The sequence below is a fragment of the Manis javanica genome, chromosome 4 (assembly GCF_040802235.1).
Source record: "Manis javanica isolate MJ-LG chromosome 4, MJ_LKY, whole genome shotgun sequence".
NCBI classification, from domain to species: Eukaryota; Metazoa; Chordata; class Mammalia; order Pholidota; family Manidae; genus Manis; species Manis javanica.
The window spans coordinates 25,107,660-25,129,145 of record NC_133159.1 but is presented as its reverse complement, the minus strand read 5'-3'; the positions used below and the strand labels follow the sequence as shown (position 1 = coordinate 25,129,145).

The 21,486-nt window shown below is 46.2% G+C and overlaps 1 protein-coding gene across 4 annotated transcripts; it reads right to left on the bottom strand.

The window, feature by feature from the left end:
* Positions 1–680: 680 nt before the first annotated feature.
* ZSCAN20 (zinc finger and SCAN domain containing 20) lies at positions 681–21,261 on the bottom strand. Of its 4 annotated transcripts, none has more exons than XM_017668005.3 (8): positions 21,169–21,261; positions 14,774–15,299; positions 10,206–10,392; positions 9,706–9,782; positions 9,330–9,414; positions 7,140–7,826; positions 5,581–6,006; positions 681–4,977 (listed from the first exon to the last, which is right to left on the bottom strand). In XM_017668005.3, exons 2-8 carry the CDS (start codon positions 15,188–15,190, stop codon positions 3,716–3,718), a joined length of 3,141 nt encoding a protein of 1,046 aa, XP_017523494.3. In that variant the 5' UTR covers positions 15,191–15,299; positions 21,169–21,261; the 3' UTR covers positions 681–3,715. The 4 variants fall into 4 exon arrangements, with proteins under 4 accessions (XP_017523494.3, XP_073089712.1, XP_017523490.3 ...); XM_017668001.3 differs by having other exon boundaries at positions 682–4,977; positions 5,581–6,009; XM_017668003.3 differs by having other exon boundaries at positions 682–4,977; positions 5,581–6,009; positions 21,173–21,260.
* Between the last annotated feature and the right edge of the window lie 225 nt (positions 21,262–21,486).

Below are 21,486 nucleotides of genomic sequence, written 5' to 3'. Positions count from 1 at the left end.
CCCAGGACAGATGTGGAGTGCAGGCCCAGGGCGGCCTGGGGAACAGGAGTCCATCTGTGACCCCACACCCACTCTGGCATCACTGCATTCAGTACTTTAAAACTTCTGCACCCCCGTCCCCAAGGGGGTTACTCTTCTCCACTAAGTGAGTAAATACACTGTCTTCCACAGCCTTAAGGCAGTGAGTGATGTCCCACCAGGGCTCCAGACAGGATGAAGCAGGGAGAAGAGGTCCTGACGCTACATTTTTCAGCATGGGAGGACCCCAGCTGCCTTACCCACCTCTGGGCAGGGGGCTGGGGGGACACCAACGCTGAGGCGGTCACCACCTGAGATCAGCTGCGGGGACCAAGGCCTAAGGAAAAAACAGGGGCCTAAGAGCAGCCTCAGGCCTGCCTCTCCCTTTGGGTCTGCTGCCTCCCGAGGAGTCTGCAGTGAGTCCTTCCCATGCCTTTTAGTCGCCACCGAGGATCCAGTAAGGGGATGAGTTCACGGAACCCCAGGATAGCATTCACCACTTCGGTTCCCCATACCCAGGGGCTGACCTGTGGCCACGCAGGCTGAGGCCCATTTTGCAAAGTCAATCTACTCCCCAAAAGCAGAGTCACATTAAAAAGTCTCGGGATGTGCAAAACCAGATGTCAGCTTATTGCAGCAGCAAAGACCTGCAGGAGCATGTCTGGGCTCCCTGGTGAAGTGATGGGCCAGGACCCAAACACAGACACCAGTTCTTTCAAGAGAACTGCTTCCAAAGGAAGACTCAAGTAACACCTAGGCTGCTCTTCTCTCCTGGCCGCGCTGCCATTGTTTTGCTGGCTGAACATACAGGCAAGTGTTATGAGAAAGGAGAGACAGACAACAAACATCAAATCTGTTTACTGGAAACCTGAGACACTAGCACACTCCAAGAGCAGGGGAACAGGTGACACTCGAAGGGGAGAGGGCTGTCTTCACAAAGCCCTGCTTGGCTTCCACAGTGAAGGTTCTAGAAGATGCAGGACTACCCTGATAACTCAGGTGTCGGCATTGTTCCAGAGGTGGCAGGTGTGTGGGAGGTGGCAGGAGTGGGCAGTGGTCTAGATCTCCCTTGAGGAGCACCTTCCTCTACGCTTGGTGCTTCTCAAGTTCTGTCCAAGGCCCAATGTGTCTATCACTTGAATGTACCCCCTTTCTCATGAGGCTAACTCCCAGGCATACAGATGACTCTCGGGTCCTAATCTCTCCCCCACTTCAGGCCCAGATAGCCAAATGCCTGCTGCATATTGCCACTTGGATGTCCCCAATACACTTCACCTTCAAAGTATCCCAAACTCAGCATAACCTTGTGCCCCCATGCTACCTGTACCTCCTCCGTGTGTTCCTGATCCCGAATAATCACATGCTCTACCTGTCACCCAGAGTATTCTAGCTTTCCTCAGCTGTCTTCAATTCTGCCTCTGAAACCTCTCAAGGCCAGCCCTTCCTCAATGTCACCACTGTGCAAATTCAGACCCTCACTTTTAACTGGAAAACTGCAGCAGTGTCCCAAAAAACAGGTTGGCCTAACTGCAGCATATCCAAGTTCCATTAGACTTCAGCAATGCACATCTGACCATGTCCCCCTCAGCCTGCTCTCCAGGCTCCACTCAGACACAAACTCCTCCATGACCCTGCCCTAGTCCCCCCCAAGCTCAGTTCCCACCACTCGCCACCGCACCCTGAATCCATGTATGTCACAGCTCTGGGCCTTTCCCTGGAAACCCCTTTCCCTCCTTCAGGATCCTTCCTCTCAGTTCACACACCACCTTACATTTCATCTTAGTATTGCAGTTACTGACATCTGCTGGTTCCAGTCCAGGGGAGACCACATGAGCCAGGAGAGAGAAACTGGGAAAGAGGTGACACGCACTGATCCCAGGTGAGCTGGCACCTGGGAAGCAGAGGGAGGGGCTAAGGAGTGCTCTCATTCTGTGGGAGTGCAAATCCCTGCACTCCTACCTCACAGCTGTGAATGAAGTTCCATTCTTCATGGCTCCACCACATCCACTATCTGACAGGTACTTCCTCAGTCCACAAAATGACAAGGGTTTGCATGACATCCCAGTGTCACAGGCAGATGTCAGGGAAGGCATTTCCTTTAAAATCCTTTGGAAACCAAAGTCTTGGTGAACATTTTTAAGTTCTCCTAAGGAGAAACTCTGGAGGCCAAAGTGCTGCAAGCTAGGAAATCATCCTATGAACCTTTTAGTTCAGTTTGTATATTGGGGGGGAGGAGGAGTCTTAACACCAACATTTAGAAAGCACTGGCTAGGCCTGGGACGAGACGGGCAAAACTGTGCCTTGACCCTGGAATATTCAAGAGTGTTCAAAGCCCTCTCAGGAAGAAACCACACCAGCTCCTTCCACCTCCCTTCCACCTCAGTCCTGGCACAGGAATCAGGAACAAAGCTTCTGCCATGTCAAGAGGGGAAGGGCCAGGGCCACAAAAAAGCAGGCCCAGGTTTCTGTAAGGTTTAACCTATGGTTCAGCCTTACTGTCAAACAAGAAGCAGGACTGACTCCCTGAGAAAGGGGAAATTCTTAAGCCCTATTTCCTTAGCCAAAGCAGTATCTCATTGATAGAAACATCACTTTGGCTACATATTTTTCCCAATCTCAACCCACCTATATTTCCTATCTCCCACCCATATTAAAGATGGAAATTCACAACACGTGTTAATAGCTCATGCTTGCTCAAGGCATAATACTAATTCTGAACATCCCAAATCCTTTAATCTTTAGGGATTAAATATGGTTTCCTTATTTGTTAAGAAAATTCATAAAGGAATTTTAACAGGAAGAATTCAGAAGGGCTTTTAACAGGTCCACAAAGTGCTTTGAGGTCCTAGCACCTGAGCTACCTGCCCTAATGTGAAAGGGGATTCACTTTAGTGGCAAAAGTACCCCAGGCTCAGGAGACAGACAGATCTGGTTGAATCCTGCCTCTGCCACCTTGCGATGTGTGACCCAAACACTTAACTTTCCCAACCCTCAGTTTTCTCCACTGGGAAACTGGGACAATAATTGTACCGACCTCCTGAGATTCTTGTGAGGGTTAAGTGAGATGATGTGATACAGTGCTCGGCACAGAGCCTGCCGAGATTAGATGTCCAAGAAATACTGGCTTGTTTTTTGCTATTGTTAATGACTTAGTAATGATGTAACTGTGCTTACTTAGCTGAGGTCATGGTGGCCTACTCTTGGCCACAGATCCTCAGTTATGCCCCTCTCTTACCAGAGTCCTAACTTCTCCCACAAGGATCTGCCCTGACTGAAAACTGCCCTGTATGAGTTTGCTGATGTATGCCTATGGGGCAGGTGTACCATGGAGGGCATGAAGGCACAGCGAGGTTTAGGGTCACTGCTCAGGACCACTGATTGGTTGCTAATCCCCTAAATTACCAGTTTGGCTCAGACACTGACAAAGCTCTTACATGACAGCAAAGGTAAGGACAGCCTGAGGGTTGGGGTGGGAGCAGTTCACAGAAAAAAGACAAATTACACTTAAGAAAAGTGGCTTCTAATTCTAAGTGGATCCCTGGCATTTGTAGTTTACTTCCAAATTGCCTGGATCATACCAAAGTAACTTCCCTGGGTATACACCAAGCTTAAAAACTGGGCAAGTTTCTAGCATACATCTTAGGATCTTGGGAGGTTTAAATATACATTTATCTCCTTGCTGCGGGGGAGGTGTCTCCTACAGTGCCTTCCTTCCTGCATGGGTTCTCCTGTGGGCACTGAAGTGGGAGCTATTGTTGAAGTCTTTGCCACACTCTGTGCACTTGTAGGGTTTCTCCCCGGTGTGGATTCTCTGGTGAATAATAAGACTGGAGCTCTGGTTAAAGCATTTCCCACACTCTCTGCATTTGTAAGGCTTCTCCCCCGTGTGAATCCTCTGGTGAGTAATGAGGTTAGAACGGTCACGGAAGAATTTCCCACATCCAAGGCATTTGTAGGGCTTCTCTCCCGTGTGCACTCTCTGGTGTGTGATGAGCTTAGAGCGTTCGCTGAAGCACTTCCCACAATCCGCACATTTATAGGGCTTCTCCCCTGTGTGGGTTCGCTGGTGGTTAGCCAGCGTGGAGCTCTTACTGAAGCTTTTCCCACATTCGGCGCATTCATATGGTTTCTCTCCCGTATGGATTCTTTGGTGACTAATGAGGGCAGAGCTCTTAGAGAAGGTTCTTCCACATTCAGAACACTGATAAAGTTTCTCCCCTGAGTTGGTGCTGTGCAGTCCAAAATTCAAGTTCTTCCTGGCACTCTGAGGTTCAGCTGTCTCCTCTGTAGAGTCTCTCCAGTGAGCACAAAAGGATAGTTTTTGCCCAAAGTTTTCCCCAGGAAAACCGCTACAGCGGTCAGGATTTCCACCCAAGTGAATTCTCTGATGTTTCAGGAGGTTTGAGCTCTGGTTGAAGCTTTTCCAACATTCCCCACATTTATAGGGCTTTTCCCCCGTGTGGATTCTCTGGTGGGTGACAAGATTGGAGTGGTCACTAAAGCTTTTCCCACATTCAGGGCATTTGTAGGGCTTCTCTCCAGTGTGGATTCTCTGATGGGTGTTGAGGTTGGAGCGGTCACTAAAGCTTTTCCCACATTCAGGGCATTTGTAGGGCTTCTCGCCTGTGTGGATCCGATGGTGGGCAACGAAGTGGGAGCTCCGACTAAAGCTTTTATCACACTGGTCACACTTATAGGGTTTCCCTGCAAGGTACAGGCCTTGATGGTCAATAAGTTTTTCCAAGTCCTCTTCAGAAGAACATTCTTCCCACTGTTCCTGTGGGAGATTTCCCCACTGCCCTGCACCTTCACTTTCATTTTCACTTTCACTCTCTTCCCCCCAGTCATGAGGGGGACAAACTCCCTTTGTAGTACATTTTGATAAGGCTCCAGGCAAATCCTCAAAAATGTCCTCCTGCTCTGATGTCTGGTCTTCATTCCCATGCCTCATCTCAAACCCTGAAACAATTGACAGAAATGAAGTTTTTGTCCACTCATTAGTTAGCATCTATATACCTACCTTATGTCTTATGAATTTGGCTAACATAAATTTGCATCTTGTATCTTATATCTGACATACTGCGACTCATAAATGCGAGTACATGAAATTGAGTACATGAAATCAAGTTTTGGTACATACATGAATTTCTGACCTGCAAAGCTAAGAACAGAGTCTGGAACAACAAGAACCTGTGACCACACCAGGGGAGCTCTGAGGCCCAGGCCAGGCAGCTAGCCAGTCAGTCAACCTGGCCAATTCCCCTATCCCAACTACTAATAACAAACACCTCCTTCTCCTAATGCACTCGGTATATCCTGTGTCATATGAGATTGAATAAACTCTAGAACTGCCCAGATGAATCCCAGTAAAATCTAGAACTAGCTGCTTATCTCATTTGAGGGTTCCACTAAATGAGAGACTGGATAATATGAGCAAAACACAAATCCTTTTCCCATTCAATTCCATTCTATTAGTTCAGAAATTAGAGATAATGGGCCTGGCTCCCTTGATCTGTCTGCAGGCTTGTGGATTTTATGGACATCCAATTACTCCAGGCTTACCAGTGTCTGGGATTTTAGGACATGGGGTTGGAGGCTTGATGGCATCTTCATCTGCCATTTCATCCCAGGCCTCCTGGTCATCAGCTTCGGTACTGCTCTGCCCACACCTAGGGAGACCCACTGCCTTCCGGAAGGTCCCCATGGCTCTGACTGCAGTCCGAGCCCTCATCAGTGAATCCAGCTCCTCATAGAAGGGGCACGTCCCTGGTGGGTGGCTGCTCTTGGCTTTCCGGTAGCTTCGAAGGAGATTTTTGAATCTGTAGCGACACTGCTCCAGTGTCCGCAGAAAGCCCTGTGCACACAGCCGCTCTGCAATGGCTCGGTACACCTGGCTGTTCTGGTGACAGGTGCGAAGCTTTTCAGAGAATGGGGACTCACTGAGAATGGTCAGGAAGGCCTTGGTCTCCTCATAGCCCCAGTGCACACCTGCTGTCAGGAGTGAAGAGTTCAGAATTGTGAGATGTAAAGAAACTAAGTTATCTAAGTTATCTAAGTTATCACAGACCAGGGTAACCTGCCCTGCTACGCACCTCAGAAACTGTCCGGGGGCCCTGCAGCACCAGCAGAGAATATACCCTTGCTTCTCAGGGCCATGCCAGAGCTTCCTGCCCCTCATCCTGTCTAAGAAACTCATTCTTAAGGGTCTTTGCTAAAGGGGAGGACTTAGATAGCCATGTTATACCAGGTGATCTCACTCCTCTGGCTTCAATTGACCGGCTCAGGGAAAGGCCTGTAATGGGGAGCCAAGAGACTCTCTCTTTATCAATTCATTACAAATCCTCCATTTACTTTATGAACTTTCCTTTTAACAGACATGGGAACTAAGAATTCATAAAGACATAAATGGACTTCATATAATCTTGCAGGAGAGTCCAACTAAGGGTACCCTTTCCTCTTTTGTGGAGGAATGAAAGGGTGGTATTCTAGTCTCAGTTCTTCTGCAGATAAATGATGAAACCCAGGGAGGCAGCATGTGGAGAGAAAACCACATAGAACTGGAGGAAAGAGCTCTGGGCTCCAATCCTGACTCTGCCCCTACCTCACTGTGTTCACTATGTATCTTTAGATAAGATGCTTCATCTTCTGGGCTTCAATGCCCACTTTTACAATAACTGGGTTATTTCCCAAAATGAATTGCTCAACTATATACTGTCAAGATTTCTGCTCTTATCTGTTAAAAAGTTCACTCCGTGTCTTTCTTTACCTAAATACTATCTGTGAAGTGACAGGCTGATGTGCTTATATGCATTAAAATTAAAAGTTCACTCATGTAGCACCTATGACCACCTCCATACTCCAGGAACACACTTTGGGAAACACTGAATTACCCCTTTAAGGTCCCTTAAGGTTTTAAGTTTGCATTTGTAACTAGGAAAACCTGTACAGGGAAGCTGATCATAGAAGATCATAGCAGAAGTTCAAGGACGACCTAAGGAACTTAGCACCTTACTCAAGTAACATTAATGCAGACTTGCAGTCTATGCCCTGAACTGCAGGAGCAGAAGTTGGGCTGGTAGAAGGGATGGAATCTGGATCCGATTAAACCCACATGTTCTTACCAATGCGACTCTGGAACAGAGCAGGGCCCCCTGAAATCCTGGGCACCTGGACAGACTCATCAGCAGCCAGGTCATGACCATTACAGTCTTCTGCTGTTTCTTCAGGTGCCCAGCCCCCTTCTTCTTGCTCATCAATCTCTGTGTCACTATCCCCCAGCCTGGGGAGTACCACAGGCTCTCCTGGGCCATCTGTGGCTCTGATGGCCGTCCGAGCCCTCACCAGAGCCTCCAGCTCCTCATAGAAGGGGCACGTCCCTGGTGGGTGGCTGCTCTTAGCTTTCCGGTAATTCCGTAGGAGGTTTTTGACCCTGTAGCGACATTGCTCCAGCGTTCGCAGGAAGCCCCGTGCCCTCAGTCGCTCTGCAATGGCCCGATACACCTGGCGGTTCTGGTGACAAGTCCGGAGCTTTTCAGAGAAAGGAGACTCACTCAGAATTGCCAGGAAAGTCTTGGTCTCCTCATAGCCCCAGTGCACACCTGACACCTTCATGTCTTCCACATCCCACTGGTATTGCTCCTCCCAGGCCCTGGAGTCCCTCCAGGCCAGTGCCTGTATTGGTTTTTTTTGCTCATTATCCAGGCTATAATCTGCAGTGTTCCTTTTGCCAGGATTTACAAGGCCTGGCCCCCAAAATTCTGGATCTTGTTCTTGCTGGGAGTTGATGTTTGATTTTGAAACTGGAACTCCTTTATAAAAGGAAGAAGAGAAATGACTGAATAGAAATGATTAATGTTGAACAGTGTTTATCCAAAATATCCCTGAAATGTACCATTTCCGTGCAAGAGACTAGGGAGAAATACCCATGCTAATGCCTCAAAAGGTCTGGAGGGATAAGGAGGGGCAATTAGAAGTAACAGTGTCACTTCACCAGAATGTTAGTTTGCTAACAGTTGACTTGTTTGCTTTGTTCTTTTGCTTTTTTGTTGTTAGGAAATACATCATAGAAAAAAGTTACTATTGTTGATCCACAGATGGGCACATGGCCTAAACTGGCACAATCGGAATGAATTTAATGGATGGATGGAGAGTTTCCCCCCATTTTTCCCTCTCTCTGTCCGCCCTTTCTCCCTCCCTCTCTTGCTCTCATTCAGTCTGTGTGTGCGTGTGTATGAGTGTCTGTCTGCGTGTGGTGTGTAAGTCTCTCTTGCTGGGAAACCTGTGCTCTCAACTGCCATTGGCAACTGTCTTTTGACCATGATACAAAATAGCTGCAATAACTAGACACTGAGGGTGGCAGAACAGAGAAAGAACGAAGCAGGTCCACTGTGACATTGCTGAGCCACTTGCTACTGTGGGTGGAACAGGCCCTCCACTGGACTGCCAATAATGTGAGAAAATTAACTTCCTGAATTTTTAAAACACTTATTAGCTATGATTAAAGGATGCTGTCCCAACAGCTCCCAGCCCTAGCAAAATAGGAAGGCTTTAATTAAATGTTTAAAGAAAATTAGATGAAAAAGTTTAGAGCTAAAAGAAGCTTAAGGATTATCTAGTCCAGCATTTCCCAGTTTGTTCCTTTGAACAGTTTTCCCCAAATACCATGTGTAAAAAAGGGGCTATACTGTCAAGCAAGAAGCCTACAAGCTTCTAGTATCCTACCTGACATGAGTCAGACCAATCATTTCCTCCTCGACTCTATTCCACTCTCATGTCTAATTCCCCTCACACTGACCCCAAGCTCCAGGAAGAAATGGCTCACTTGTATTTGGCTTTCCATGGAGATGTGCCTACAGAGAGGATGTGTGCTTGTCTGTGGACTTCAAGGGTTACAAGCCCTGTTATATTTATTCCTCACTGCAGTTTAGTGTACCAGCCCCATGGACTTAGTGCACTTGAGGCTGCCACTGAGAGAGAGAGACCCTGCTTGATGCTGAAAAGACTGAATTTCTCAGACAGCAGGCTGGGTCCAGCCCCAGAACAGTGGAACACACTGAGGGAATGAAGGTAATGAGCCCCGAGAGCACAGGCTCTTGGAAGCCCAGCCTGCCAGCCTCTATCCAGGCAGACTCCACTCCCCACACTCCGTCCCTGCCGCCACAGTGTTGGCCATAAAGGGCATGTCTTCCTATGTCTGAAATTCTATAGACTTCACGGAGCCACGAGTCTTAAGGGAGCAATGAAATGCTCCTTGGGGACTGAGTGTACCAGAAACCCAACAATATCTTCTTCAGAGGGCACTGTTTCCTTACCCAGGGACACGCCACTCCCCCAGCTGCCTCCGGGGGGGTCCTTGCAGACCTCCTTCTTGGCGTGTCTGCCAAGGCCCAGGGCTTCCTGTGTGATGTACAAGAGAAGGACCTCAAATGTCACTGATCCTTGAAAACAGCCTGAGAACCCTCCCAGCCCCCAGGAAAGGTAACAACACAGGGAGACCATGGGTGAGGCTAGCAGCCAAGCAGCAGCATGGCCAAGGAGAGGCCCAGCAGGTCAGGGCGAGGGGCAGAGGCTACCACCCTGCGCCTTATGCCCTTGTGCTGGGGGCAGGCCCCCGGGAGAGGAGAAGAGCACAAGAACAAAAGCCCAGGAGAAGGAATGCTAGAAGAGGAAGAACAAACAGCAGCTCACCTGGGACTCAGCTGTCACCTCCCAATCTCCAATGCTCCCCATCTTTGGGACAGTAGGGGCTCGGGGAGTGAGGACAGCTGGGGAGAAGAAAAAGCCTCTGAAACCCAAGCTCTAGCTCCCAAAACCTTACCCCCTGTTTTGGGCCCAAAAGCCATGCTTGAAACAAACAGACTGTCCCAGCAGCCAGAGCAGACTTCCCCTTTTACGTCCTTTCCAGTGTTTCTAGCCGCCTTGAACAATGCTACATGAGAGATGGCAGCCTTGGACTCCTGTGAGCACCACGTTGCCCCGGCCCCAGCCTGAGCCTGCTGCACAACTCGGCCAGAGTGGGGCACGCTGACTCTGCTGGCAGCTCCACCTTTACTCTGCTTACTTGCCTTACCTCGGTGTGCCCATCAGACTGTTCGATCCTTTGCCTTGATTTCCGCACATCCCTCCTCCTGGTGCCCTCGTTCTTATCCCACACCCCTTGCCCCTCTTCCTTGATCCTTGCCACTCACCACTCTCTTTCAAGGCCTGTGGTGCCATCGTGGTGTCCAGATGCTTGGGAAGGTCAAGGCACGGATTCCTCACCCACTGCCTCCGGGATGGTCCCTCAGGCCAGGGACGTGCTGGCTGCAGCCGACAACTTCGAGATTCCTGCACTGCTTTTAAGGACTTGGTCTCTTCTGCACACAATTCCAGCTCCTACATATAGACAGTCAAAATTCCCAACTGTCAGCTCAGTGAGACCAATTAGCTAGGGAAGGGAATATTGTCTTGAGTACAACTTAGGTCCAGAGGTTAATGGGCTCTTTTTAAGACCGAAAGATGACTCAAAGTATAAGAACAAAGCATCAGACTGACTTCAGTAAATGGACCAGCATTTATACTGCCAAAGGGCTACTGTCTTGCTCAACGCAGAAAGGCTATCCAAAGTGTCTCAATGAGGCTGTCAGTGTTCAAAAAATTTTTGAATCATAAAGAGATACATTATGTAAAACTTACATGTCATCAAAACATGCCTCTAAACATCAAAAAATAGGTTAATTTTTAAGTTATCAATAAAAAGATCAAAGTTAGCCAAGTGCACATTAAAAGGCAAAGGGAAGCATAAAACAGAACTATAACTCTAACTGTAATAGCTCTAAGTGTTCCTGCTGAAAGGCAAAGAAAATTAAAAAATAACTATGTAAGAAAATAGAAAAAGAATCACAGATGGATTTTTTAAATGGCATATATAAGTATGTGCTATTTCAGAAAGGCACAGCTACTCTTAAAACAGAAGGAAAAGCAAAGATAAGACAAAAGTTTCAAAAGGAAAACAGAGTGGCGAATTTAATGTCAATGTAGAAGTTCAGGCATAAAGTACTCGAGATACAGAGAATACATATAAAAAAAAGGAATAATCAATTAAAAGCCTGGACATTACCCAGTTCAGTATCATCAATCATAAGGCTGATTTTTTCTCTCTCTCAGTGGTTCCAAATTCAGAGGTAGAGGCCAAGGTGTTATTTCCTGGCCCTAAAACCCCAACAAATGTAACAATCTCTGCCTTATAGAAAACACTTAACTTTAAAAAATTTTTTTCAGTTTTTTCAGTAACTATTTTCAATACTCATATGGTTCAAAAATATTTTTTATATACGTAATATTATACGTATAGGATGTATATGTATAATATTCTTGGTAGGTACTTCATTTTTGAAATGGGTACATAATAACCAGCTACAATATATACCTAAGGTTGTATTCAGTGAAAATATACTTAAGGACGTATTCAGTGAACATATCCCACCCCTGCCCATCCCCCATCTCATCTGCCCAGTTTCTCCACACTGTTAACAGGAAACCACTGTTCTTTTGTATCATTCAAGAGCTCCTTTATATACAAGCAACTGTAAATACATATTATTTCTTCCCCATTTTTACACAAAAAGCAGCAACTATATACATTGCTCTGAACCTTATTTTATGACTCAAAATAGTAACATCCATCTTCATCAGCTTCTTGTGTTTGCCAAACTTAACTCTAAAAATCTTTGGCTGATCTGAAAACTCAAATCCACGCTCACAGAAAGGGATGTTTACCATTGAGAAGTTAGACAGGAATGGGCCATGAACATAAAAAGCCATTCCAAATGAGACCCACTAAGGTCCTATACAGTTCACAGAAAGAAAACATCAGCTTATCAACATTCTTACATAGTTAAAAAAAAAAAAACTCACTTTGCTACAGTTATAATCTTACAATCTACAAAGAAACTGTGTGACTAGACTCCATACCAATCCCTGCTCCCAGACCTAGCCCCTCCAACTACTGCCATGCCTAAGCAACGATTTTGAATCTCTGGATGGTAATTGTGGACAGGAAGAAGTAGACTCAAGTGACAATGAAGAAGAGAAAATCAGTAGTAGAATACCACTGGGGTATGGGTTGGAGTAGGGATGAATAAAGAATCCATCAAAAATGCCTGTGCATCACACAAAAGCCTGCACATGGGTGTTTACAGCAGCTTTATTCATTAATTGACAAGATCAGGAAGCATCCAAGATGTCCTCCAGTAGGTGAATAAACTGTGGTACATCTACACAATGGAAAGAATGAGCTAGCAAGCCATGAAAAGACATAGAGGAATTTTAAATGAATATTAATAAGTGACAGAAGCCATCTCAAAAGGCTACATCCTATATGATTCCAACTATATGACATTCTAGGAAAGACAAAGCTATGAAGACAGTAAAAAGATCAGTGGCTGCCAGGAGCTAAGGGCAGGGAGGGATAAACATGCAGAGCACAGGGGATTGTTAGAGCAGTGAAACTGTTTTGTATGACACCATAATGATGGATTCATGCCATTATACATTTGTCAAAATTGACAATATATAAGACCAAGACTGAATCCTAATGTTAACTATGAACTCTGGGTGACTGATGTATCAATGCAGGCTCATTGACTGTAACAAATGTACCACTCCGGTGAGGGATGTTGATAGTGGGAGAGGCTGAGGGTGGGGGAGCACAGAATAGATGAGAATTCTCTGTGCTTTCTGCTCAGTTTTGCTATGAACCTAATACTGCTTTAAAAAATAAGATTGTTTTTTTTTTAATGTCTATGCACCTAATGGGGAGAAGGGTTCTACAAGACAGTGTTGACTGAATGGGCAAGCTAAAAATCATGAAATAGCAAAGATGAAAGATCTCTCTAAGGAAACCATCTCAGAGGCCTTTTAGCCTAGTACCCATCAGCCTTTTTCAGATGGTGGGTCTCTCTGAGGAATGTAGTTAATGCATTTCATTCCATTATTAAGACATGGAAAAGTTTCATTTACAGAGATATAACTAAGGTATGTGCCTTGCAATGTAAGATCACATACTACATGTGATTCTGGGAAAAAAAACAAGCTCCCTTGCTCCTTATCCATTTGTTTTGGCATTTGTGAGCACTCCACAGCAGGAAGAAAAGTTAAAAATAAAAATAAAAGTCACAGGGAAAAAAAATACATAATACAGAAGATTCTATTACCCTATTTTTTTTCTGTTTTGGGAGCAATTCAAGCTTTGCTCAAAGGGGTATAATTTGAGAACTTTTAGTCTAGTCCAACCCTCTCATTTTACAGATGAAGAATCACAAAGACCTCGATTTACATCAGTTCTCATCTCTGGGTCTTAAGTTCTTTATCTTCCAGCTCTGAAGTCCTAAGACTTCCATTTTTCTTCACTGCCAAATCTGAGATGAACAGCTGGTTTCTTTGAAAGAAATAATATGGGAAGGTGGAGTGGTATATCAAAATAAAGTACAGTCTCTCATACTTAGTTCTGTAACTTTAAATATTATGCTTTCACATGGATTATAAAGGAATCCAAAAACCAAAGCCACAGACCTTCAATCTTTCTCCACCTAATCTCACATCTATATAGAGCTTTACCTTTCACTACAGAAAACCCCTGCCATTTGTAAGGGATATGCTCTCAAACCTATCATTTCCCCCAACAAAATGTGATTAAGTTTAATATCCCAAGAATTACTGACTATATACCAAGTGGAAGCAATAGGTTGTTGTTGACATGAAGGTTCTGGGTGGCTGGCTCAGCCCACAGCCAGCTAAGGACTTTGTTTTACATAAGCCAGCTCCAAAGCAGGGTTCAAAATTTGTGTCAGAGAAAAACTATAAATTACATCATGGGTCTTCAGAGTCTCTTGCAAATTGTTGAAACTGTGAATGTTAAATCCAAAATCCATTCACTTCCCTTATCTCAGCTCTACCACTTAGTTATATAAATTTGGACAAGTTACTTACCTCTCAGAGTCTGTTTACCCATTTCAAAAATGAAGTACCTACCTTATTGGATTGCTGTATTGTTATATAAGCAATACACAGAGAAAGCTTAGAACACTGTCTGACACACAATGAATACTCAGTACATGTCAATTAATATCTCATTTGAGCCTCATAATTCAGAGGTATATTAATTCCCATGGTTTGTAGATGAAGCATCTGTCATGCAGTGGAAAGAACAACTTGGAACCTAAGGATCTGGTTCATACTGACTGAGCTTTGTGAGCCACCTGACTTTTTAGGCCTTAGTTTAATGTATAACATGAGGACAATAATGCTATTTCTGTCTACCTACATTACTGCTGTAAGCATCCGAAAAGATCATATATGCAAAAAGATTTTAAGCATGAAACATAATACTAATCAACCATCCTGTGAATAAAGTACTGGGAGACAGTTTACACCAGGCGCTATAAAGCTGGCTTTAGAATCAGACCAACTGAATTCAAATCCTACCTCTACCATCTAGTAGCTATGGGATCTTGAGGCAATTAACTATCTATTCTCTGCTCAGTATCCTCACTGGTAAAATTAGACTAACAGTACCTATCATTAAATTATTGACAGGATTAAATGAGTAAATACATGGAAAGCACTTAGAAAGTGCCTGGTATGTTGTAATGTTCAATAAATATCAGTTGCTCAATAATAATAACTATTATTACTATTATCTTAGCAATTATGAACCCAGTCACAGTCCCGCTGCCTTGCCTGACCCATTCCTTGGAGAACAGGCGATGTGCCTCACCGGTTGCCCTGCAGCCCTGGCCTCTTGGTGCCAATCCTCCACCAGGGCCACCGCCTCCTCACCGCTTTCAGGGTGGCGTGCCTGCACCCAGGCCTGGGCCTCCCTGGGTAAGATAGCCAGGAACTGCTCCAGCACCAGCAGCTCCAGGATCTGCTCTTTGAGGTGGGCCTCCGGCCTCAGCCAGCGACAGCAGAGTGCCCAGAGCTGGCTGAAGGCCTCATGGGGTCCAGCTGCATCCCCGTACTGGAACTGCCTGAAGCGTTGACGAAAGGCCTCAGGGCCAGGCACAGGGTCATTGCCCTTCTCCCAGGGTTTGAACTCTGATCTCCATGAGCCCTCCTCCAGTTTCACAACCAGGAGCTCTTCAGGCCCTGGTTGGGGAGAGGCCAGGGCCTGGGATTCCCAGGCGACAGCCATGGTCTATCCTGGAGACCTCACTTCGGCTGGGCCATCTTCAGCCAGCGTCTTCCTGCATCTACGGTGAGTCCTTCAAGGGGCTGTGGGAGAAGAAATGCTCCCCAAGGCTCTGAAGGCAGAAACACAAAGGACAGTGTGAGCGAGAGGACTCAGGAGCCTCACTTCCCCCATTCCCTCATGCTTTTGCATGGGGTGGGGTGCTAAGAGACACCCCTTTCCCACATGCAAAAAGTTAGACCACAATCTGGCACCAAAACCAGCAGCCAGCACACCTCGGAGGAAGACAGCACCGTATTTAATCCTCCGCGACATGCCTAAACGCCTTAGTCTGGCATCAGGGCTTCCATGAACTGTTCACAGCACAGCCTCTCCCCTTCTACCTGTGTCCAAAGTCTTACCTTCCCTCAAGTGGGGTTTCAAATGTCACCCCCTCCATAAGGCCTTTCTTCCTGAGCCTTAAGCTTTCCTCTAAGGGTGCTCTCCTTGCAAAATCCATCTCACGCTACGCTCCACCATGCTTCATCCCACCCATTTGGCATTTTCACTGTCTCTAAACTGATGACTCCCAAAACTCCAGGCAGGTACTGTCTCCAGACCCCCAGATCCAACCATCTACAGAACATGTCCACTTCATTGTCTATAAGGCACCTCAAACTCAATGGGTCAAAAACTGAATTTATCATTTTCTGCTTCAAACCTGTCCCTCTTCTGGAGCTCTCCATTCAGCAAAGGCACGACTTCCATCAAGTCACCCAGGCCAAAAATCTGGTCATCATCTTCCTCCAGGATCCCCCACAAATCAATTCATCACCAAGCTGTCTCCAGTTGGCCTTCCGAGCACCTACATCCCCAGTGCTACCACCCTGGTCCCAAGAATCATCATGCTTTTCACTTGATCAGCCCCCTAACTCATGTCCCTGCCTCCACTCCCTTCACCCCAACCCCTGGTCCATTCTTTGTACAACAACCAGACTAGATCAAACTCTGGCCATGTCACTTCCCTGCTAAACACAATTTGGGGACCTCCCATTTCTCTCAGGATAAAGTGAAAACTTTGCCCAAGTCTCCACCTCATCCCTTTAGCAAGCTCCCACTGGTCAGGACATTTCAGCTGCACAGCCTGCAGCCCCTACATTGTGCTGCCCTCTGAACCCTCCATGCTGGAGTCTCCTTGGGCAACAGTCTCCTCCTTTTCTTCACCTAGCTGGTCTCAACTTAAATTGTACTTTTTCCAAAAGGCCCTCCCAGTGCCAACACAAGACTCGGCCCTCAGCCACAAGATTTCATGCTTCCTCATGTTTTCCTCTACCAAAACTTGGATCAGACTTTATTGCAATTATCTTCTCCACTAGATCATAAGCTTACTAAGGGTCCTAGCTCAGCACACAGAGGAAGTATTCAATAAACAGTGAAATAATGGTCTACTAATGATGGTGATGTGTCATGAAGCATGGATCATAATTAATCCCTTCCTGAGCACACTAGGAAAAAAAGGAATAAAAGGCCTTCTTGCTCATGCCAGCAGGAATTATTTTCTCCTCTTCATGTCTATCTCTGTGACACCTGCCACTTTCTACAGTGCATTAAAGGGTTGTGTGTCCCCAGAGATTACAGCCTCACTGAGGGCAAGGAACACAGCCTACTCTTTTTCTTCATACCCTTCTCTCTCCGACCCCTACAATAAACATGGTGCACTACACACGAGAGGAACTCAGCAAATGCTTGTTGAGGGAACATATGGGGTTGCCTCTTTTACAAGATGAAAACTGACCACACTCATTCTGGAATAGCTGGAAAAATGAGCTCTTTGTCTCATTCCCAACAAACCTAGATGACTTTAAAAATGCCTGCTCAAAGGAGGCTATTAGCTGCTTCCCAGTGGGAAACACACAGCTGAACTGAGCATGGAGGGAGGGAAGTATTTTGATTTGAGGCCATCTGACAAACTGTCAGGAAAAAAGGCAAGGGTGATGAAAAATAAAGGCTATCCTCAAGACATAACATGTTTATGTCCTAAAGAAACATAGCACGTCCTCAACATACTTAGGGGAAGGCTAAGAACACAACTCACAACCATTTGGCAACTTCTTGCTTGTCCTTTACCTACCAGCTCACGTCACCACAGCTGTTAGGGTCCCTTGACATGCCCTTGTCATGTCTGCCCCCATCCCTACTCTCCAAGAACTTCCTCAGTTTTGTGTTCTCAAAGCTGTTGGCACATGCGTCTAATATGGGTGCTATCCTATGCTACTGTACTCACCGATTCTTACATGTGACAGTCCCTTTTAGGTTGTATTACTAGGGCCAGTACTTTGTCTTACTCATTTCTGTATCCACAGTTTTCAACCAGCATCTGATAAATAGCAAGAACATTCAAAGTTTTGTTGCCCTTTATTAAAATGGTAAAACTGATACATCAAAAGCCTAATAGGCTATGGAAGCCTTTATAGGAAGCTGAAGAATTAAGCTCTGATGAAATTTCTTTTTTAACCACAGCCTTAATTATACACTAGTTCAAACATATTTATGTTCACTCTCACCCAAGGACTAATTCACCAGTCACCTACAGTCCCACTATGTACACTGCACTTTACTGGGGGCTAGAGAGCCAACAGTAACTAGGACAGAAAGTCTCTACCTTCATGAAAGCTAGAGTCCAATGAGACAGTCAAGAACCAAGCAAAGTTTTTGCTCCTGTATGGAGAGACACTGCAAAATAGGCAGGTAGTAGTATTCCCACCAGTTCCAAAGCCCAGAGTCTCAGGTAATAGGTATTTTCTTCTGGGAAGTCGTCAACGTCCCAAAGGTTAGTTTGAAATAAAAGTCTTAAAGACTTTTCTGCTACTCTCTTAGGTACATATGAATAGCAGACCATCCACAGACAGAGGTCAACACAGTCAGCCAACAGTGATTTATTTCACAGAGAGCTGACGGGGAAATAGACGTGGGTGTTCTTCAGCACTGAGACTATCAGGAATATCAGGGCCTCACAAAGATCAGCAACCCCAAAGAGTACCCATTTACTGAGGGTCCATACAGTGGCATAATCTCACTGAACCCTCTAGGCAAGTAAGTGAAGTACTATGTTGAGTGGCATTACACTGATCTGAAACTTGCACAGATTAAAGTACATGCAAACACCAGAAAGAGAAAGAAAGGACATAATTTAAATCGTGCAACCAGTTCCATTCACTGTGTCTATTCCAGAGTGAGCATGTGGTGAGGATACCCATGACTGCTGGTCCCCACTCGAGCCTCTTGCCACTGAGTGTGGGCAGAGTATCTTTCATACAATGTGGTCCCTAAACACAAGCTAACTCTTCCATCTAACATTCAACCAAGAAAACCCAGCTGCACTATTTTAGCTTATTTCAAGATAGCGTGTTGGTTTTTAAATGGCTCCTTGCCAAAGGGTTTCAAGCTGACCAGATATTTGGCCAAATGTGATTTTCACCTCACTGCTGACTTTAGAATATAGTTATCCTGTAAGGTATGATTCTACCATATCTTCAATTTATATATAGGGAACTGAACTACTATGAAGAAGATTCCCTTAAGGTTACACAACAAGCAAGAGCAGAGTTGGGATCTAAGCCCAGATTCGTTTTTTCCAGTCATTTCTCTTAACCGCACCACACAGCCTCCTCTATGTCTGCCAGTCATCCAAACTTCTAAGATAAACAGTGGACAGAACATTAAGGCAGGAGGAAGTACATCAGGGTTCTAGTTCCACTCCTGCCATTTATCAATTGTGTGACTTTAGACAGGTCATGTGGCCTCTGCATCTACCTGCAGCTTATAGCCTGACCCTGTTCAGCAGCTGCTCCCAAGTTAGTATGTAGGGAGTAGAGCAAAGGGACAGGGAGGCTAGAATTAGTAGCTACAAATTTAAGTGGCTACAGGGGCCAGGCAATATAAATGGGTAAATGCATGGAGAGGGCACTGTGGCTAACTGCAGGGCACCAGAGGGCACACAGGGCCAGTGTTCCCAGACCTTCTGATTTTTCCAAGAGAAGCTAAAATTCTGGATTTGAAATGTTGACAACCAAATCAAAATTGTTTTAGACTCCATGAGGATTAAATAGAGCACGACAGTAGGCTTCATTCAGCATCAGCTGTCACTTTGCTACTTTTCAGCTATATGATCTCAGAGGTCTCTTCCAATATCCAGGGAGACCTGAAGAGGGTACAGATTTCTCTAAGCAATGAGGGACAGGTGTTGACTGCTGTCAAATCAGGATCCCTCTACAAACACAGGGAACCTGAGGGGCATGCTGGCTTCTGGGGCAGCCAGTGCAGATGTGGACGTGAGGGGCCCACACGGTGGAATAGGAAGAGAAGGTCTGCCCTAGGCCCATGGGAAAGGTCAAGCTGGTCTGTGACCTCCACAAAGAAAGAAACTGGGAGTTCCCACAGTTCCCATCAGCTCACTTGGCTATTGGTCCATTATTGCTTAAAGCAACTAGACCTCATACTAAAACACTTAGGGGCTGCAAATAGGTTTCATTTAAAGCACCAGCTTCAGGTGACTGTGCTAAGGACTCTGAAACCTATGTGAATACGTGCTGTGACCAATTGGCTGAAACTGCCAGACACAAGAAGGTGAAATGGCAGCACACATTCCATGTATTGCCATCCCTGGCTTAAACTGCCATAGGCAATCAACTTCTAGCAAAGAAGTCCTAACAGGCAGAAGACTAAAGCTCATGGCCCTTGCAATAGCAGTCTTCAAACCTAATGTAGCAAAGCTCATCCTGGATGGTCTTTATTCACACGTTCATCAAGTATTACTGATTTGCTTGATTTACAGCAAGTACTTAACTAATCTGATCTGGTGACTCAAACTATTTCTGTCCTGGAAACACTCACAGTCTACTAGAAGCGACCAAAAAAAACAAAAAAAGTCACAGATAATTATGGTCAAATGTGGTAAATGCAGTAAAAGAGGTCTGTTGGCAGGGGTGGGGGGTACTGAACAAAGTAACATTTGAGTTAGTTCTCAAAGAAAAAATGGTTCTCTTGAGGGGGGAGGAGTGGTTCCAAGCAGAGAAGAGCATATGTATAATATTGGAAAACCGAACAGACTCCCCAAGCAATGGGGAAAATCTTGACAGCCCTGGAGTATAGGGTGCATAAAGATTAGGTTGCAAAGGTAGTTTATGAAGAGTCTTGAATATCAGACTAAGGTGTTTGGATTTAATTCTATAGATGCTGGGGGGCAATGAAGGTTTTTAAGCATAAGGCATAATCAGATTTGTGGGTTAAATAGATCACACTAGCTACGAAGTGTTTGCTCAGGCTGGGGAGGTGAAAAGGTGGAGGCTTCGGCAAAAATCCTGACAAGGAAGGTGCAGATTCAAGACACATTAAGGAAATGGATGTGGTAGAATGCAAGAGGGCTCAGAGGGCGCACGGGTAAAGTGGATGACAGTGCCATTCAAATCCATCGGTGTAAGGAAAGAGGTGCAGGTCTGGGGCGGAATACATGTCCAGTCCCACCCACTGGGTTCCTGGGTCACAGCCATGACAGAAACACGAACAGGGTATCACATTAGGTATGTTTGTTGTAGGTGGGCAGGTAGACGCTGGAACACTAATTTTTAAGGTCAGGCTTCAAGATCAGGCCCTCTTACCCCGACTTCGTGCCAGGGCCCCAGAACCCTTTATCCTTTCCTCTGTGATCTCCAGACCCTTCCATGACTCTCCCAGCTACAGAACCTCTCTCGGCCTCCTCACCTACAGACCTTTCTAAGACCCTCACCCCCAAGGGCCTTCTTTCTCCCTCCTTATCCCCGACCCCTCTATGACCCTTCCCATCTCCGGACGCTTCAGCCTCTGACCGCCCCTCACCCCCACCCCCACATATAAGCTTCTATCTCCCCTCTCCCCTTCCCCGGCCCACTGAGACACCACCACCTCCTAAGTCTCCTGCCCACAGCCTGAGGCTCAGCTGCCCGCGCCCCGCCACCCGGACTCACCCACCGAGACACCCACTTCACACCAGGGCGGAAGTGCTCCAGGGTTGCGGCAGGGAATGCTGGGACGCGGAGTCCAACCGGCGCCACCCCGGCAATGGAGCGTCTGGGACTACAACTCCCAGAAGGCGCAGCGCGAGCGCCGGAGGGAGGCACCATAGTTTGGGGCCTTTCCGATGTCGTTAGCCAATAGATGGATCATCTTCTCCCGGCGCCGGCACCGGAACAAATCGGAACAGGTTCTAGGCTTGAAGGCGGGGCCTGTTGCGGTCCCGCTCCTTCCCACAGGCTCCGGGATAGCGGCACCACCTAATAAGCGGG